Source organism: Asterias rubens, chromosome 1 (genome assembly GCF_902459465.1).
Source record: "Asterias rubens chromosome 1, eAstRub1.3, whole genome shotgun sequence".
Classification (NCBI taxonomy): domain Eukaryota; kingdom Metazoa; phylum Echinodermata; class Asteroidea; order Forcipulatida; family Asteriidae; genus Asterias; species Asterias rubens.
In genome coordinates, this window is record NC_047062.1 from 13,228,983 (window position 1) to 13,249,113 (window position 20,131).

A 20,131-nucleotide genomic window follows, 5' to 3' on the forward strand; every position below is an offset into this window, starting at 1 on the left:
ATTATATCCTGGAGAACTCGGGTCTATTTGCTTAGTGATGTGTGAATGATAAAAGCACAGTAATCCATTCATCTGTGATTTACAATTTATAAGCGGTGTTTGTATCGTGAGTGTGTTTATCGCCTTTCCTGGTTCGGACTTCATGAATATGGAAATTATCACTGTGCACGTACCACTCATGCGTAATAACAGGGCCCTACTTCCTTTTGTTGGTTTTAATGTCTAGATGTCCTCGCTCCGTGTAATGAGTTTACCAAAAGAGCTGGAGAGTGTTCAGATGCGTGTTGTCAGTGGTCGGAGTGGCATGATGCAGCATCAACATTCGCAGCAGCAGCAGGGAGCAGGCCCTCTCAGCCCCATCGTCAGTGTCCAACGCCTCGGGAGCACTATCTCAACAAGGTCTATCAAAGGTAGGACCGAGTGGTTCCTCAGATTTTACAAAACTGATGTCATATAAATGATGAATAACATTTTAGTTTTCTGATCATTCTTTGTACAGTTTGGCTTAAGTCGGGCAGAGTGTTAACCAGGGGGGTGTGTGGGTGTCATTTGAACACCCTGTTATTAATTTGGACACCCTGTTTTATCTGTCATTTACCATGTTTAGTGTACATGTGAATGTATTGTTAGTAAGCGATTTGGACACCAAGTTTTTAAATTTCCAGAAGTTTGAACACTCTTTTACTAAATCCTGGCTAAAACATTGCAGTCGGGCTTACATGCAGTTGATTTTGTGTCCAGATGTCCAGCAGTTCTGTTAGAGTGTGTTGCTGGTTTGAAATTCAGTGTAAAGCACATGTGTCATTTGGAATGTGTTGAATTGGTGGGGGGGAAAAAAACACAGATGTAATACAATTTGAAATCAAATTTTGATTCACCTTGTGTTCATATACAATCCAACAAATCCCAGTTACAATTTGGGGCTCTGACAACTAGTCTCCTTGGGATTGTAATAATTCCTTTCAAGGAAACCAGGTTAAGTACGACTGAATGATTTGTCTGTAAGTCGGCTTCAAAATGAATAAGGTCATAACAGCACCTGTTCACATGCACTGTTTTCTGAAACAAACATGTATACCCAACTTGATAGAAACATTTTCACTAGGTGGTTTCTACCTTGTTTCTAAGAAAAGATGAATGACATAAAGGCGTTGCTCCAAAACTATTGTTGATGAAAGTGATTATTTATAGTTTCAGTTCATTTCTGTTGGAAGAGATATCAGACAAAAACATTTGTAAACCTGCTTGATTTTTTTAAGGAAAAATGGACTAAAACCTTGACAAAAAATTGTATTCTTAGAATAAGAAAAACAATTTGTAAAGAAAACTTTTCTTGTGTCATCTTAAAGACAGTGGACACTATTGGTAATTTGTCAAAGACTAGTCTTCACAGTTGGTGTATCTCAACATGCATAAAATAACAAACCTGTGAAAATTTGAGCTCCATCGGTCGTTGGAGTTGCGAGATGTTAATGAAAGAAAAAACAACCCTGTCACACGAAGTTGTGCTTGATTTTGAGACCTCAAGTTCTAAATCTGAGGTCTCGAAATCAAATTCGTGGAAAATTACTTCTTTCTCGAAAACTACGTCACTTCAGAGGGAGCTGTTTCTCACAACGTTTTTTACTATCAACCTCTCCCCATTACTCGTAATCAAGTAAGGTTGTATGGTTGTAATAATTTTGAGTAATTATTAATAGTGTCCACTGCCTTTAATTGACAAGTTTTCTATGGAGTGATTCAATAAAATGTTTATTAAAGTAAGAATTACCATCTTTGTCAAGAACACCATTTAAGCAATGCACGGACTGCAAGTCTAGAGTTTATGCACTGATTATTATCCTACCACTGTTGGCCCATCCATAGTAGTTGTACATTGTACCATGGACATTGTACCATTATTGTACCATGGATTCAGATACTGATCTAATTCCTTCCTCCATGGTTCACAGTGGTTTAAATTTTTTGTTTTTTATATCATCAGGGTTTTTAGAGACCTACAGGAAACACAACATCCTGTGTCTGTTGATACTAATATCTATTCTATTTCTACCTCCATGGTATTATTAACCCACTGGTAGTATTCTTGAGTTCGGTGCAGAAAAAAAAAAAGTTAACAGATTTACAAATAACTTACAGGGTTTACAGAAGGTAATGGTGAAAGACTTCTCTTGAAATATTATTCCATGAAATGCTTTACTTTTTGAGAAAACATTAAAACAATATCAATTCTCAATAGCGAGAACTACAAATTTATTTTGAACACATATGACACGAGGAAACGTGCGGATACAAGGGTGGGTTTTCCCATTATTTTCTCCCGACTCCGATGACGGATTGAGCCTAAATTTTCACAGGTTTGTTATTATTTTATATAGAAGTTGTGATACACGAAGTGTGGGCCTTGGACAATACTGTTTACCGAAAGTGTCCAATGGCTTTAAACCAGAATACCACTTAATGGTAACAAAAATAATCCCTTGTAGACTAACTAATCATATCTTCATAATTATAACTTTCCAGTGCTTTATCCCCCTTGTCGCAAAAGCAAAAGGAAATGTATGATACTGCTGTGTACGTACTGTACACATTTATGATTATTTTAAGACATAGGAATTTCAACTTTAGCTGTTATTCATCACTTCACTAAGTATTATAATAAAAGTCACTTGTGGAAATTTCAATAGACTTGTCTATTTTCTGACAAAACAGCAAAAAACCTGCCACGGTTTTGACATTTTCACAACTTGAGCATCAAATCCACGATCCATGTTTAGCGAGGTGACGCAGTACCAACCACATCTGGCCGCATTGCATACACAAACAGAAACCAACCCTCATAAAATCTGAGAAAAGCTTCATAAAACGATTCATGCATAAAGTGTTTCTCAGATTCAAATGATGTTATGGTTATTAGAAAATAACCTAATTGTGCACATCCCAAAAGGGAATTTCCAAATAGAATCCAAAATAGAATTTCATATAGTGTACCATACTGAACTGAAAGCGATGGAACTATTTGTATTCAAATGCACCAGAAATTAACTGACAATTCTCACATGTTTACTCAGCACACTGTATGTAACACAGCTGTGACATTTTAACAATAGGTCGGGGAACCAATGGGGGAGAAAAAAAACTGAAATTGTTTGTCCTTACACTTTGCTCAATTTCTTGTTGATCCCTTGTAGCGTGTTCTATTGTCACATTCTATCAATGGGGTCTGGGTTAGGGGGAATCCGATTTGTAACAGGATTTGGCCTCATAAAGGGTTGAACCTTGAAGGTAGAACTGACAGAATTGAAGGCTTCGAATTGACGTTCATTTCATGACACCATGATCAATGAAGGGTGTTTTCTACAAGATTGTTTACATTTGCAAGCAAATAATTTGTGTTTTTATGCTGACATCATATTCCCTATTTTAACACTGTGCCCACTTCACACCCAAAAGTATTATTTTACCATTACTGGATGGTCATTTGTTGTGGCTCAAACACTATTTGTTTTACCTTCACTATTTAGTAATTTGTTTAGTTTTAGTGTTTTGCTTGTGTATTTTGACCATTTCAATGTTTTTATATTATTGTAACATTCTAGCAATTTGGCCCATACCAAAGAATATATTGTAACACAGTTTTTGTTTGTTTGCCAACAAAAAAATCCTTTTCGGTCACTTTTAGTATTTTGTTATTTTGAAGTTACAGCATTGCTTCAAATGAGAGAAAGTGACAACCCATGATTTTGTTTTCTATTACCATGATTACATTTTGTTTATCAAAAGACTTAGATGTGTGACTACAGGCCTAACTGTTTTAACATTAAACATGTTTAACACTGCTTTTGTTTCACTAAACAATGTCAACAATAAAATTCCTCATTCTGATTCTAATTTTTTGAATTTGTTTCCCTCTTTTTTTGAAAATAAGATAAAGTTATAGAGTACAATCGCTTTGTACGTGTGCTTATACATCATGCAGCAATAAACAATTTACATGTAGTACGTGCAATGTTCTACCATACTGGTTTTCAATGCATTGAAATGATTAAAGGGACACGTTGCCTTGGATCAACGATTTGGTCTATAAAAAGTGTTTGTAACCGTTTGTTATAAAATGCATGGTTTGAAAGATGTTTTTAAAGTAGAATATAATGATCCACAAAATTTGCCCCAAAGTTTTGTGGTTTTCCTTCTTTTCGAACCAACACGGTCGGCCATTTATGGGAGTACAAAAATTGACTACCATAAATGGCCAACCGTGTTAGTCGACGAGGTAGAGGAAAACAGTGCAATTTCGAGGCATGTTTGTGTGGATCATTGTATTCTACTTTAAAAACATCTTCTTACCAATATGCATTTTATAACAAACGGTTACAAACGCTTTTCAAAGATCAACTCAACCGATCCAAGGCAACGTTTCCCTTTAAGCTACAAAGCATTCAGACCGAACTTATTGCCTGACTTGCTTCCCAAGTGACGCAAGTGACCCATCAAGAGTTCTGAATAAATATCCATAATATGGAAGTTTCATTTTCTATACAGTACGCAAAAATGTCCACAGGGGTTTTTCCCATTGTGGTTTCATTTTCAAAATCTTTCTGGAAATATCAACTAGAAACTATTATTTTATTTGTCTAGATATTATATTTGTATTTTCTCTTTCAAGTATGAAACTTTTTTTAATTCAAGGCATGTGCCATTCGCTTTATTGTCCTTTTTGTATTGGTGTGTTTATTGCTGTTTTTTTTTTAATTCTGTTTGTATGCTGAATATAAATAATCATAATAATGATTAAATGTTAAAGCCATTATACACTTTCGGTAAACAGTATTGTCCAAGTCCCACACTTCGTGTATCACAACTTATATATAAAATAACAAACCTGTGAAAATTTAGGCTCAATCGGTCATCGGAGTCGGGAGAAATTAACGGGAAAACCCATTCTTGTTTCCGCTCGTTTCGCCGTGTCATGACATGTGTTTAAAATAAATCCGTCATTCGCGCTAACGAGAATTTATATTTTTTTAATCTCAAAAAGTAAAGCATTTCATGGAACAATATTTCAAGAGAAGTCTTTCACCATTACCTTCTGTAAACCCTGTCAATTATTTGTAAATCTGTAAAGGTACGGTCACAGATTATTTTGTCAGTGTGATTTATAGGCAAAATTATTAAGAAAGATACAATAAAAGACACGTAAAAGTTTCAGCTGTTTCAGTGTCAACATCTTGCTGGAGAAAACAACAAAGAATTCCTTTGCAGTATTTTCACAAGAGCATTAAAATTCATCCTGTTCCGCGGTGTGACATGTATGACAGGGACATTCATGAACAGACACCATGCCCCCAGAAATCTTTAAAGGGAATCTTTTTTCATGATAGTGTTTACTATCAACAACTTTTGTTATGGTCATTAATATTTTGAATGTTTACCAATCTATGACATTACCTTTAACTCATAAGGCCAATGATGCAGGTGCAAAAGCCAATTATTATCTCCACATTTTTGGCTTCACATGATTGCCACTCTTTTTGATTGCTTGATATCACTATCAGACACACACGAATTAAAGGATACCCGAGTGTCCATTTTGCCATCCAAAAGACCCTTTGAGAGAATATATACATGTAATGCAGATACTAGGATAAAAACTCAACCAAGTTTAAAGGGAAGGTATATACGTTTGGTAATCAATCTTAAAATTGATGGTTATAAAAACTATTGGTTAGAAGCCTACTTTAGCTTTAATAAATACATTTTGAAAGAAAATTCAAGGGTACTGTGCAGTGGGCTGGTCAAATTGCTTAAGTCAGAAAGCATACCCTCACAGGCTAGTCAGAGTTAGGCTACACTACCTGTCATGTATTTAGGCATTGTACATTGTATTTTACATGAAACGTTGCACAAATTCTCTTGTCTAATAGTACATTTTATGTGAGCAAATGACAAATTTAAATTTAGAGCTGACTAACCCTGATGGCTAGTCTGGGCAAATATAGTGCAAGGCCAGGTTAAACATGTTGACACCTTTTGCCGGCTTATATATAATTTTGAGTCACAAGTACATGTAGGTCAACGACATTTTCAAAAAGTCAACGTTGGATGAACTTAAAGAGGGGCTTCAAGATTAAATTTAGTTTTGTGATGCCCTCAAATTAAAATGAACTATTTATAGAAGTGGGGGGGGGGAGGAGGGGAATAAAGATTCAAAGTCTATCACCCTTACGTAAAACAATATAATGCCGTTTTATGTGCTACTCTTACAGGGCGAAATTTGAAACTTTACGTGATTGGCCAGCAAACAAAAATGGGTCTGGACACTTGCACGTAAAAGTGGAAGTTTTCCACCAATCAAAAGTCAAATTCAATGGTGTCGAATTGAATATCATCAAAATTCAGGAATTGCTAAAAAAATTCTCAGTTATGTACAGACCCTATATCTTTGAAATGTGATGCAATCGAATGTCTTTGGATTTTGTAAAAAAAATGCACTTGAGTTGTAGTAGGGTATCAGATAGCATTTTTCACTGTTTTAACCTGAGTTTAGATACTTGAACTTGGTTCCCCCCTCCCCTTTAACAAGAACTATATCATTGGAAAATGAGTTGTGACTATTTGGACCCCCACTTTATGATTGATTTGATTGCATAGAAGTTACATTCACTCATCCTTCTGTACTTTCTTTTCTAATTTCAGCCATTGATGTTTGTGTGTTTGTCAAAAATGGCACCGGCCACGAATTCTATCTTGAAAATGCTCTGGTTGAGACAGCGGAGGATCTCACCAATCGGATGCTGGAGTATCTCACGTTACCAGAAATGGCCAAGGATATCTTCTTCGTATGGATCATGTCTCCTCTCCTTCGTAAGTTCTCAGAATTACCTTAGACTCATGGGCCCAATTTCATACAGCTGTTAAGCATAAAATACTGCTTTGTTAAGCAAAAAAAATCTAGTCAGGCACCACCCACAACAATGCAAACAATGTTATTTTGGCTCGTAGCCTATTTGTGTTTTAACAATACTTTTTTGTGTTAGAAAGAAAGTTTTTGTGCTTACACACTTTATGAAATTTAGCCATGGTCTGGTGTAGTGGCACTCCCGGCTATATAGTACAAGAGAATGAGTTTATGGACACTAGAGAATAGACTTGGCCAATCACCACATATCCTTAGTTGTCATGTTCGTAAATGTGACATAATTCATAATTCCACTGTAAGCCACGCCTACTTCACACAAACTGGCTCCACTTATTACCGGGGCCAAATTTCATGGCTCTGCTTGCCCTTAAAGGCAGTGGACGCTATTGATAATTACTCAACAAAATTATTAGCATAACACCTTACTTGGTAGCGAGTAATGGGGAGCTTTTTATGGTATAAAGCATTGTAAGAAACTACTCCCTCTGAAGTAACGTAGTTTTTGAGAAAGAAGTTTTTGTTGAAGCTCATGTGTCTCTTGCATACCTAAATACAAGTATTTGCTGAATTTATTTTGCCAAATTTTATTAAGAGTCATCATTCTTTGATCAAGAGATGAATTTATAATTTCTTGGGCAAAGTCAAGCCTTTATTTATCAAGAGTAGACAAGAGCATTTGAACAAATATTAACTTACTACTTTGTAGTGGGTCTTTCAACTTGCGGTTTATAAGCAAATATGAGACCAAAAACACCAGACTCGCCCTCAAGAACTTTTGGTGCCTCAGAAGAAGTTTCATGGTAGTAAAGGGCCAGTCACACTGCAGTGTTAATGAAAAAACGGTAATGATCACTTTAACAAGGCATGCCCTTGATTGATTGTATAAGCGTGCGCGTATTATGTACGTAGTAATTCAACCAACAGAATGCATTCTCTTTGCATCATGATCTATATCGTTTTCGTTATCGCTGCAGTGTGACTGGTCCTTTACGCTTCAAAACTGAGCTAAAAAAAATTACCATCTTTGATTTTTGTGATCTATATGTACATTTGAGTACAGTGAACAAAAATCAAAGTTATTTTTAAGATTCAGACTAGCAATATTTTTTGTGCATGAATGCCTATTAAGTTATGCGACGGGTTTTAACAAACCCTTGTTGGTCTACCTTGAACATCGTTGAATAAGGAATGAGCTTTATACACCATGCATATTGAATCATCTTCACAGCTTGACATTGTTAGAGGCAGTTAACGATCAGTTTAAGGTCGTATTACTGGCCCTTAAAGGTCTGCTTGTAGCCCCCTTGGTCATTGCTAACGTGACTTTATTGTCTTGGCGCCAGTTGGGAAAGTTGTGTCTTGCGGTCTAAATCAAATCAATTATTTTAAAGATGAGTGCTTTGTACTGTGCTCCTTGCGGGCTTATATGATGAACTCTGTGTTGGGTCATGGTTGAGGTGTAGTCATCATAATGGAGACTCTTTTAAAGACTTATGGTGTTCTTTCCTCCAGTGCCTTCCTGCTTTGTGGTTTCTTTCTAATTATGCCAACACAGTCTCCTGACGATGACTACAGCTACATTAGCTAGACGAAACATTGAGACCAATTAAGAACTTACTCCACGGTAGTGAATTTAATAACGTGAGGTCACCTTGGTCCACTAAAGTGAAAGTAGTGGCTTCCTAAATGTACCTTCTTCTCAGGTAGTAGTTAAAAGCAGGTCGGTTCTTTTCAGAACGGAGAAGTCAACTTAATTCCCAAGTAGATTATAAAGCAAGACAAGTTCTCAAAAAAACATAATCTACCCATAGAGTAGAGATTATACACATGGTCGTGTGATACCGCAAACCTGTTTATTGATACCTTATCACGCAATGCCTCAAATCCAATATAAGTTGACTCCCAAACATACTGTATGAGTATCATCATCTTTGGAACTCTCTGCCTGGTGAGGTTTCAATTTGGGATTTGGGGTAGAATTCTCCAAGACGCAGAGCTTGTAGCAAAACAATTTTACTGGACCCTAACTCATTTTACAAGACCTGAATCTAAACTTTCTACAAAGTTTAACATATAAACTGTTTTTCACTATATTTATCTAATTTGTCTGATGCTCCAACATAATTGAAAGACATTTATTAGACTCAAAGACAACCTTTGAACATTAATTTTTATTTATGAAGGATATTATTCAATGAGGTATTATTCAACTGTAAAAAGACTGCCCGACTTCCTCGCCTGCCGTCCAGTATAAAATTTGAGCTCTGTCAATTCAGAAGTTTTTTGTTCATCTTCTATTTTATTCTTTGTAGCCCCCTAGTACAATAAGAAAAAAATTATCCGTCTCTCCTAACATGTAGCTCTTTCCCAAAAATAAATCTGCTTGGAGCACAAAACTTATCTTTAATACTGGATTGGAAAGTTGGATTCCAAAGTAGACCCAGTCAGGGTTTTTTTCAAGACTGTGGTTTCACTCCCAGTTGGATTCATATTAATGCCTATGACTCACTAGGTTATTATTCCTTGTTGGCATCTTGTGAGGATAAAAATATCTTGTCACTGCCCCCCCCCCCCCCCCCCCCCACCGGTAACCGCTGATTCCTCTGTGTGTAATAAGACTGATATTAGACTACATGTAGGTGCAATACTGTCGGGAACTATTTCAGACCACACTGTTTGATCCAGAGCTATGTATTGAGAGAGAGAGAGAGAGAACTGTCACTAGAAGCCATTTTCGGTCCTAAAAATTGCACGTGCACACACAGGGTGTCTAAGACTGGACTACAGTTGTGCTACCAAAAGAAATTGGTTTCAGCAGATCTATTTCGCAACTCTTTTTATTGCTCTGATTGTGAAGTACAGTCTTTTCATTATTGAGCAAGTTGAGCATGTCAAGTTGAATTTTTTTTGCATCATTTTGGCAATTTTTGCACTTTTCTTGACTGAGACACTGCCCGCTGTGCCCTTTTCATTTTGTCATTCTGTAAGTTTTTGTTTTTGAAAACAGCCACTAGACAGTCCCACACAAGTGTTCAAAGATACCTAGACACAAATGTTCCCCAGACCTGGTCAAATCAAGGACTTCTGGCTTTTTTTTTAAGTGATCTTTAAAGCTTGTCTCCATTGGTTTGCTGGATAAAATGGAGCAAGGACATCTTCAGTCTGTGAAAACACAGGATCCTTTTTGATAATATCCTTTGTTCCAAGGGTAGACAGGCCCACCCCTGTGGCTTAAACCATTAGTCCACATGCATAAATTTGTAGTTAGCTCTGTATATTATAACTGATCACCAGTGTTGTTGTAGACATTGTGGGCGGTGCTGGGCAGGCCTACCCAAGACTCACAGTTTTGCCCTACACTCTAAGCAAAAAATACACTGTGCCGACCAGCACAGTTTCTCCTATAATAAGTCAAAATACTGTCCACTGTGCATTATTCTGAGCATAGAGTAAGGACAGCTGAGACACAGCCAATGATAAGGAGTATCAGATGTTCTGGAGAAAGAACACAAAAAGGCTATTCAACTTATTTCATGGACCCATAGTACAAACAGTTTGGAAACCTGGCACCGTGCCTGAAGCCTGCACTTTAGCAAGAATGGTCCCATAATTAAACATGAATATTTTTGTTGATCTGCTCGCCCTTGGTGGATTTCGAAAAAAAAAATGATTTATTGCCCACCACTAAAATTGGTCTAGCTGCAACCCAGCCAATACCAACACACACTCTCACTCTCCATGCCTGTGTAATATTGTACAAGTGGATAAATCCAACAATATCCAAACACAGCCTTGGGAACGCCAGTGTATACATACTGGTAATACCAGGCAGCTGTCAAAGCAAATTCACATCTTGCATCCTACTGGATGTGCATTGACCTCATCTCCACAAGGATTTCCTTTCTAATTCTGTTACCGCGTGACGGAAGTCTGACTGCTGGGTGCCCTGTTTTTAGACCTTCATCCCTTCCATCTTTAGCAGTTTCCCTATATACCCATAGAATACGATATCTTCTAATTCTTAAGAAAGGAAACCAGACTGTTTTTTGCCTTTGAACCTCACTTTGGTAACATGATAAATGGAAGAATTTCAGTGCAAGTGCAATATTCCATGGTGTGAATTGTGACCGAGCATTTGGAGTGCATCGGACTCAAGTTAATTTGGCTCAACTACACTTATAGTCATCAAGGTGTGGGTTCGAATCCGGGTTAGGACACTTGTGTACTTCAGCAAGAGACTTACAGTTGCTTCTATTCATCTCAAGCCCCCTGGTTTGCGTATAATACGCTGAACATTGTGTGTGTGGGCGTTTGTACTTCAGACCTTACCCACAAGCAAGATGCATCAACTGCATGTAAATTAGTATCCATGTCCATCCGCATCAGTGACAACATGTACACAATGTAGTTAATATCTGTCATTAAATATTCCCAAGCCATGCTTATGTCATCATTTATTCATAAGCATTGGTCAATATTTGATTCGTTCTTGGAGAAAATTCTCAGAACCCTGTCATAAGTCTAATGATTGAATTTTAATTAGAAATTTTAATTAATGCTCAACTAGTACGCAACACTGCACACAGCAGCCTGCACATTCTGTGCACACAATACAGTAAGATCTTATAATTAAAAGAAATGTTTATGCTGTTGTTACCATGGGTATTTTGTACAATCAAACTAATAATTAAAAAAAAAAAAAAAACTGAACCATAGCAATTTTAGATAGTTAATCAGTTGGCACATAATGTATTGTGATGTTGTTCACAGTTTTGTCTCTCAGTCGCAACCTGTGTTTTTCAATGAAACAAAATCAATGACAGAGACTATGGGACTTATTGTATACCTTTTATTTTGTACGCACAGTGTGTTTAACATACACTGTCAGACATGTATGTACATCAGTCATCAATTTTTTATCTCATGTCAGACATGTATGTACATCAGTCATCAATTTTGTATCTCATGTCAGACATGTATGTACATCAGTCATCAATTTTTTATCTCGGGCTTAGTCATCATTTATTTATGAGAATACATTTGCCTACTTCAGTTCAAGTTTATAGTTTGCCCTTTGCTAATACTAAAATGAATGTGCCCAGGGCCCAATTTCATGGAGCTGCTTAAGCAGAAAATGTTTTGTTTTACTTAACAGAAATGAGCAGGATACCAGTCCCAAACAATACATGTGACATACATGTCGTATTTTGGTTGGTAACCATATTAACAACCATATTCTAGTAAGCATACTTTTGTTGTGCTTTAGCTACCTGTTGTGCTTAAAACAGATCTATGAAATTAAGCCCTGCAGCCGATTTCACGAAACGCTAGGATTAATCCTATCTCGAGTTAGGATGTGTAACTCGTCCTAACTTACGATTAATCTTAAGGTCTGCATGCTACAGTGCAGGGTTGGGACTCGTCCTAAGTCCTAAGATTGATCTTAAGTTAGGAAGAGTTTTGTGAAATCGACGGCACGTATCCTAGGTGTACCAAGGTGTGATTCTAACCCATGACCAAAATTGGAAAAAGTGAACAAAAATAATAACTTCAATTTTGTTTTGTTTTTGTAACAGAGTTACAGCTCAAGAGCCATCATATTCCGTTCAAATTATGCAGAAAATGGCACGACTTGGTGGACAAGTTTACAACAGCTACAGAAGAACAAAAAGCAAATGGTAAAAAGTCTTAATCTTCCTGAAGACATTGAAGGAGTTTAACAATGGATTATTATCTTTGCACCAGCCTTTTAACAGAAATCAAAATATTCAGTGTGGTACGTATAGCAACTCATCACCCCAAACTGTTGGACTCTGATTATGGTGGTATGCGTGATCCCATGTAAAGCATAATCAGTTTACTAGTCCTCAATCTTACAGAATCTTGGTAGGTTTAGAGAAGATGTTGAATAACAGTTGTTCTGATTTTCATTTGACATTGTTTTACAGATGAACCAATGCTGTGCTTCCAGAGAAATGCATTTTTCCCCAAATGCAAAGAAAGTCAGGTAAGCGCAACTACTACGTCATTGAACTGAACCCATACCTGATTATCTCTCTTTGTGTAGGCCTATTGGTTACAGTGCTAACCACTATTGAGAGTTCTTGGAGACGTGACCAGAAAGGTATAATGATAAAAAGTAAACATCAGACTATACCTGCGCCCGAAGCTGCATCTAAAAACAGAGTTGGTTTGCAATTTCAAGAGCACCATTGGGGGGAAAAATATCAAATTGAGGCCCAAGTACACATGGCAGGTTTCAAATGTCTTTTAAAGAACACTTTCCCACAGGGCAAGTAAACTTTCACCACAAATATTCAGTTTCCCACAGGTCGTGTACCCAGAAGTTTCACTGTACCTCAGAGATGTCAAATAGACCAGTAGCCAGTATTTGTTTTCTTCAAAGAAAGTTGTGTATAGTGTGTCCAACATGGTTAAGTCAAAACAAGTTTGTAAACATTTGTTTTTCTTTTGAATGGGAAAACATCTTAATTCTAACAATATCTAACACTTGATGCAAAATCACACTAAACTACTGGCAAGAAAATAAAATTAGCTGTTGCAAACAACTTTACCAACCAAATGGACCGAGAGTATAAATGCAAAAAATAGTTAATGGCCTGACGTTTCGACCCTAGCAGAGTCTTTCTCGAAGGCTAAACATAAACTACTGGCTAAGCTTAGGCGGTTCCTTCGGTTACCCGGTTCTACCCGGTTCCAAATTGAAAACCGGACCGGCGGTTCCACTCTTCTGTGGAACCGGGTACCCGCTTTTGTCGGTTCCGATTTTAAAAGACCGAGTCCCAACTATAAAAGGCTCTGTGGAGCCGATCCTGCGACGAACCGGCTCTAGAAATTGAGGCTTGATGTTGAAAGCGGTGACCGCAGATACAGTGTGCAAAGGCTTCAAGCCGACATGAGTATCAACTATCACGTGTGGCTGCATACACAGTGCACAGCCCCCTCCAATGCATAGGCATCTATACATGTATATCTCATGCATATACATGTACATGTACAGAGTCCAAAGTCCAAATAGACAGCACGTTGTGATTAGCAGCCGATATATCCATATTCATAAAAGCTTGCCCCATGCGCAAAACACACAGTACTGTATGCATGTACAGGCATGTACAGGCATGTACACTTCTATGTACAGAGACGACACACTGCATGCACTATGGACGTACTGCACTACGGACGTACTGCACTACGGACGTACTGCTACACAACGGACGTACTGCCGGCTAAATCAAAGACTTGTTTAAATGCAGGGAGAATAGGTGCTCGGTGGCACGATGTCTGATTGACTTGGGGTAGGTATTCTGGTATTTTCGTAAAAAAATAGATCGGCTTCAATTGTGTGTGTGTGAGCTCGGGACCGATGTCTGATTAACTTGGTTATTTTCAGTTAAAATAGATCGGCTCAATTGTGTGTGTGTGAGCTCGGGACGGGCGGCTTATGTTTTATATTGAATTGGAACCGGGTAGTCTCAGAACCGAGTTTTTTTTTTCGGAACCGGAACCGAGCCCCAAATTTCTGGAACCGCCCAAGCTTACTACTGGCAACATACATTTAAGGCTAGATACAATGTAGCTCAGTTGATAGAGCGCTGGCACATTAATCCAGAGGTCATTGGTTCAAATCACGCTCTAGTAAATTTTACTTTGTTAAACCCAAAATCATTTACAATTTTCCCAGTCATTTTCCCTTGTGCTTTATGATTTGATAGCTTAAAAAAGGTCTCAAATTACAATCATTTTATATGTTAAACTTTGACTCAATAAGTATCAGAACCACCATTCATAGTGGTCATAAATCCAACGTCTTATTCCCAAGTAATTTATTCCTTTTCCTCCCTAGATAACCGATCCTAAGATCCTACGTCTTCTATTCGACGAGGCCAAGACTAACATCCTTGAGGGACACTACCCATGTGAGGCCGACGACTTTGAGTATCTCGCTGGAATCTTGGCGTTTCTGGAGCACGGAAAATACAATCCAGAGGACCATCCCAATGGACTCATGAAGTGAGTGAAAATAAATCTCGGAGCCAAACTTGGGTTCGAAGTACAGGATTGCTGATTTTCAACAACCAAACATGCATTAGTTTGAAAACTCTGAATAGGGTCTAAAAGGTCACTTATAATAAAGTTCATAACACTACCCAAACCTATTTAGAAATTTGTCTGTGTCAAATACTGTCAAAGCCAACCTATAAGCATTTGACGCCACCCCACTCCTTCCCCTCAAAAAAAAATAATAATAATAATAATTAAAAACCAAAACACTGTACAACGTTAACACTTACAACTGTTCACACTTACAAAGTTGCTCCTCCAAATATACCTATAAAAAGGATGAGAAACTAAGTCAAAGAATGGTCTACATTTTATACTTGGTTTTGTGTGAGTAAGTTTACCAGGTAACTACTGTACCTAATAAAATGAGGTTTAAACTGCCTCTAGGTACAGGGTAAGCTCGGTGGTCTACGTGGTTAGACATCTGCTCCTGAATGGCAAAGGTCGTCCTACTCAAGTTATTTTGCCTGTGGATTTTTTTTTTTCTCACAGGACTGGGTGGGGGGGGGGTGGGGGGGTGGGGGGAGTTCTGAGTATACAGTTCTTGACACACATCGGTAAATAGGTAAAGCACAAAATAATAATGTTATTTATCCCAAAGTGAATTTAACATCTAGACTATGGGAAAGGTATGATTTGTTTTCATGTGAATAATTTGTTTTTCTTCTAGAAATACCAAACCATCAGCAGATAATGCCTCTACTAGCTCACAGAACAACTCCAACCAAATGTTAAATAAGTAAGTATTATGTTCATCTTGATCTGGGGCCAATTTTATACATGTAGCTATGCTTAACGGTAAAAGAAAATGTTTGTGCTAACTATAGCAACTATAGCAGACAAATTTGCTTAAGTGTAAACTGTGTCATAGTGTAGCAAGAAGATTAGGTAGCCTGCTTGCCGTTCACCATGGATTTAAGTTGTTATCTATTTGTCATACAGTACATGTAAGCACTGAGAGGAATAGCATGCCTTTTTATATGCTTACGGTTAGCAGCTCTTTGAAAATCGAATCTTGCGCAGTGAGCGCAAAATCTGTTGTAAAGTAGCTCTATGCAAATAGGCCCTTAGAGCTGCTTCAGGACATTAAGCTTAACAACTTTTCTGCTAAGCAAAAAGGGCCAGGATATTATCATAAATTTTACATGTGACATGATATTTTGGCTGTTAACCTTACTCTGATAAGCATAGTTCTTTTGTGATAACTACTTTTTGTGCTTTAGCAGCTTCATGAAGTTGGGCCCTGGTCAATTCAAACCATAGTTAATAACAGCAGTAGTTAAAGCATGGTAAAGGTCCAACTACAGTCAGCTGAGACTTGTTCTCCAGATAGGCTTCAGGTAAACATGTTTCCCAAGGCAGCTTGCATCATCATTCAAGTGCTTCAAGTGTCTAGCTCCTGGCATCGAAATATAAACAAACAGCACTGTCATTGGCTTTGAAAGGCTCTGTTATTTTGCACTATGTAACTTCTAATGACAACCTTCTAACAACATTAATCAAAAGTGTCGGTATTTGATATAATGTCATAGTTGAAATCATATTGTTGTAACAGGGGTCATGACAATAGTGTGTGGGATCAAATGCTGGCCACATCACAGTAGAGAAGTAAAACAAAAAAATATGGCGTAAAAACCAAAATAATACTCTTATTGTGTTGTTATTACATCCATACTCAATAAAACTTATATTTTTTCTTTCCCCTGTTTTAGAGATCCTTTGCAAAGATACATTCCAGCATGTATGTGTAAGGGAGGCTCCAGGTGGATCAAAAACAAAGGTACGTGTAAGGTTTCTTGGAATCCTTAGCTTCAAAACCAAAATAAATAAACAAATAAATTAAATACGATTAATAAATAAAACAATTGATCTCATACATTGGATAAAGTGGCTGAAAACTAGCATAATGGTGTTTCGTGGCCAAGCAGATAAGGAAACCAGAACATTCAAGCTGTGGGCCCAATTTCAATGAGCTGCTCAGCACAAAAATTTGCTTAGCATGAAATTTTTGCCTTCATAAAAACAGGATTTCCAACCAAATTCAATGTGGTTTTCGGGATAAGGGATCAACAGCTGAATACCAGTAATAGGCAATATGCATCAAATGGAAATTTTGTTTGGTAATCCTGTTTTTATCACGGAAGAAATTTCATGCTAAGCAAATTTTTGTGCTTAGCAGCTCTATGAAATTGGGCCCTGGTGTTTCTGATCAGCAGAGTTTGGGTTCAAGTCCCAGTCATGACACTTGTGTCCTTAAGCAAGACACTTCTAAAAATCATTATTGTTGCGTCCTTTGGCATGGATGTTAAGCTGTTGGTGCTGTGACTGTGTAATACTTGTGAAAGAACTCAGGGTTTCGCCCGGTGTTCCTGGTTTGATTGGCTGTATATTGCGCCATAGCACCTTGTAAACCTCTACATGGTGCTATGAAAAAGGAGTAGGTCTCATACTTGAAGCTCCACAATGCCTTACTGGAAAATAATGAATGTTGAAGCGCGTTGAGTGTCACTGAGTGATGGATATGGACACCATATAAGAAGCCGCTACTATTTTTACTCTGTACATGCAATCAGGTCAAGCCCAGGATACACATCAGGAAATCGTTTTTATTCTGTATTATATATTTATTCACAGAACATGTAAACAACTTTTAAGTGTTCCGGTTACTTCCTTTTTGTTCACTTAGTTTTGTTTATGAATTATTCAAATAGCCCCTCCATGAAGTGAACATTGAATAATCAGATCAATGACGCTGCGGGCCACAACATTGAAATCATAATGAATATTTTAACTAACTGATCTTGCAAGTTGGTATTGGTCGGACTCTGAGCTACATGTATCCAAGGGGCATGTATGCAATGAATGATTTATGAATGAATGTTGATCAGATCAATTGTTACTGCAGGTGAAATATGAACACCCAGCAGGGTGGATATGTGCGCATAACAAGTCTTATTATTATTATTATTATTATTATTATTATTATTATTATTATTATTATTATTATTATTATTATTATTATTATTATTATTATTATTATTATTATTATTATTATTATTATTATTATTATTATTATTATTATTATTATTATTATTATTATTATATTGAAATCATAATTAATATCAACTCATTTTGCAAGTTGGTATTGGCTAGAATCTAAGCTATCCAAGGGGCATGTATGCAATGAATGATTTATGAATGAATGCATTTTGTGAGGCTCTTGGGGGTTTTCGTGTTATACACTTTGTCCTTATGAAACTTTTGAGTTAAAAAGGCCTACATGCAGGGTGAGTTTCACCCAGCAGCAGATTATTTCAGGCTTGATGTTCTTTCTTTAGGCTTGTTTTTGATTGTTTTGCCCTTTGAACAAATCTGGAAAATTGTGATTAAATGGCCTGTTAAAGCCTACACCAAGTGTAAATGTACATTAGGTTAGCCCTTGTACTCAATAAGATAGTTCTACTATTTTACTCGGGACCAAAGGTTGTATTTATTGTAAGCGTGCTTTATGGTCTTGTAAGAGTTATTTGTTTTGTGGAGAGCTCAAGGTACACAACAACTTATAATGTTGTGGTTTTGAAAATTTAAAAAATTGGGTGAATCATTGATTATCTTATTGTTTTATCTTATCTCATTTTACTGCTACAGTTTTAAAGGTGATTATCATGTTCATACTACATTTTAAGCAAGACAAATGCTGCCTAAATTTAATTGCAAAACATATGTTGATAACCTCACATTTCGACCATAGTAGAGTCTTTCTCAAAGGTCCTTTCTCAAGCCTTTGAGAAAGACTTGGCTCGTGTCGAAAACGTGAAGCTACCAAGTTTTTTTGCATTTGAACCATAGGTCCTTTTGGTGGGTAAGCAGTTTGCTGGTTCTACTTTCTTAAATTAAATTAAGAGTGATAAAAAAAGTGAGAACAAAACTTCTCCCAACAGAGTTAACAATAATTATGGCAATAAATTCTTGGTAATGTGCAGGATTTGCCACAATGGAACAGAGAATTGTGGGTCATTGGGATCACGTTACAGAGAAGGTGAAGACAAAAGCAGCAGGCTACAAATTATTCCTGGAGTTCTGTTGGAAGCTTCCATTCTATGGGTAAGTTTCACCATTGTCTGGAAAGGTTCTCCCTTAACAGTTTTTCCGTCAAAATTATCTCAAAAAGACCAGCTGTAGAAAAGCTTCCATATTCAATATGAATTATGGACCAGTGAAAACATTGACAGACCCATGAAATGACTTGCTAACTGGTACTGCTGGCTAGTCACTGGGAAGGTTATGGCCAAACCCTAATTGCTGCTCATTTTTTGTAAATGAGGTTTCTCACCAAATGTGGAAGTTCCGAAAGTTATTACAGTATAAAACTCAAATTGGCGTGTAGTGTTAGAGCGGACTAACATATCAGACTGTAGCTCTGATGGCCTAGTTATCAGAGTTTGGGTTGAAATCCCGGTCATGACACTTGTGTGTTCCTCTCGAGGTAGATTCCATTAATTAGATGCTGATTTCAATTGGAAGCTGACAACTCTATAGAAACATTTACAGCTGTCATGTTGCGTTGTAGCTTTCTTTGGAGGTTAAAGAACTCGCAAATTTGTCTTGCCCCAAAAAATAATAATAAAAAATGAGCTGTTTTGAAAGAGCAATATGGATCATTGAAAGGTCATCTCAATAAGAATTGATAGACCCCAGTGATCTCTAATCAATCTTAAATGGACCCTTGCTGTCTTAATTTGACATGCTGCTATGAGAAATCAGCAACTGCAAACTGGGCAAACTTAAAATAAAAAAATGTGAGTTTATGAACTGGAATGTTTTGTCAGTGTTTTGGGAATTTGCTGTAAGTCGGTGCCTGGAATGAGGGCATTGGGGTGATCATAGGTGTTATTCATCTCTGTTCCGATCGGACTGTGAACTTTGCATGGTGGAGACACTACGAGACGATGGATTTGTGATGGCGCCATAAAATGATTGCTTTTTGAGTTGATTAAAAACAAATGATCATTGCTCAGTGAATGAAACATTGTGAATTGTTTCAACACTGGCTCTTTTAAGGGCCGACAGGCGGCCCATTTCAAAGTTTTGGAAAGGCAGTGCTACATGTAGTTGTCACCTAGTGGGTGT

The 20,131-nt window shown here is 37.2% G+C and overlaps 1 protein-coding gene across 2 annotated transcripts in view; it reads left to right on the forward strand.

Annotated features, from left to right (window-relative positions):
- The window catches only part of LOC117295910 (putative FERM domain-containing protein FRMD8P1), a 35,386-nt gene that overhangs the window by 7,127 nt on the left and 8,128 nt on the right, over positions 1-20,131 (forward strand). For both annotated transcript variants that reach the window (XM_033778704.1, XM_033778712.1), the window contains exons 2-9: positions 227-410; positions 6,697-6,864; positions 12,496-12,597; positions 12,868-12,926; positions 14,784-14,950; positions 15,672-15,740; positions 16,714-16,781; positions 18,985-19,105. In XM_033778704.1, coding sequence (XP_033634595.1) covers positions 227-410; positions 6,697-6,864; positions 12,496-12,597; positions 12,868-12,926; positions 14,784-14,950; positions 15,672-15,740; positions 16,714-16,781; positions 18,985-19,105 — 938 coding nt within the window. The remainder of the gene's footprint in view (positions 1-226; positions 411-6,696; positions 6,865-12,495; positions 12,598-12,867; positions 12,927-14,783; positions 14,951-15,671; positions 15,741-16,713; positions 16,782-18,984; positions 19,106-20,131) is intronic.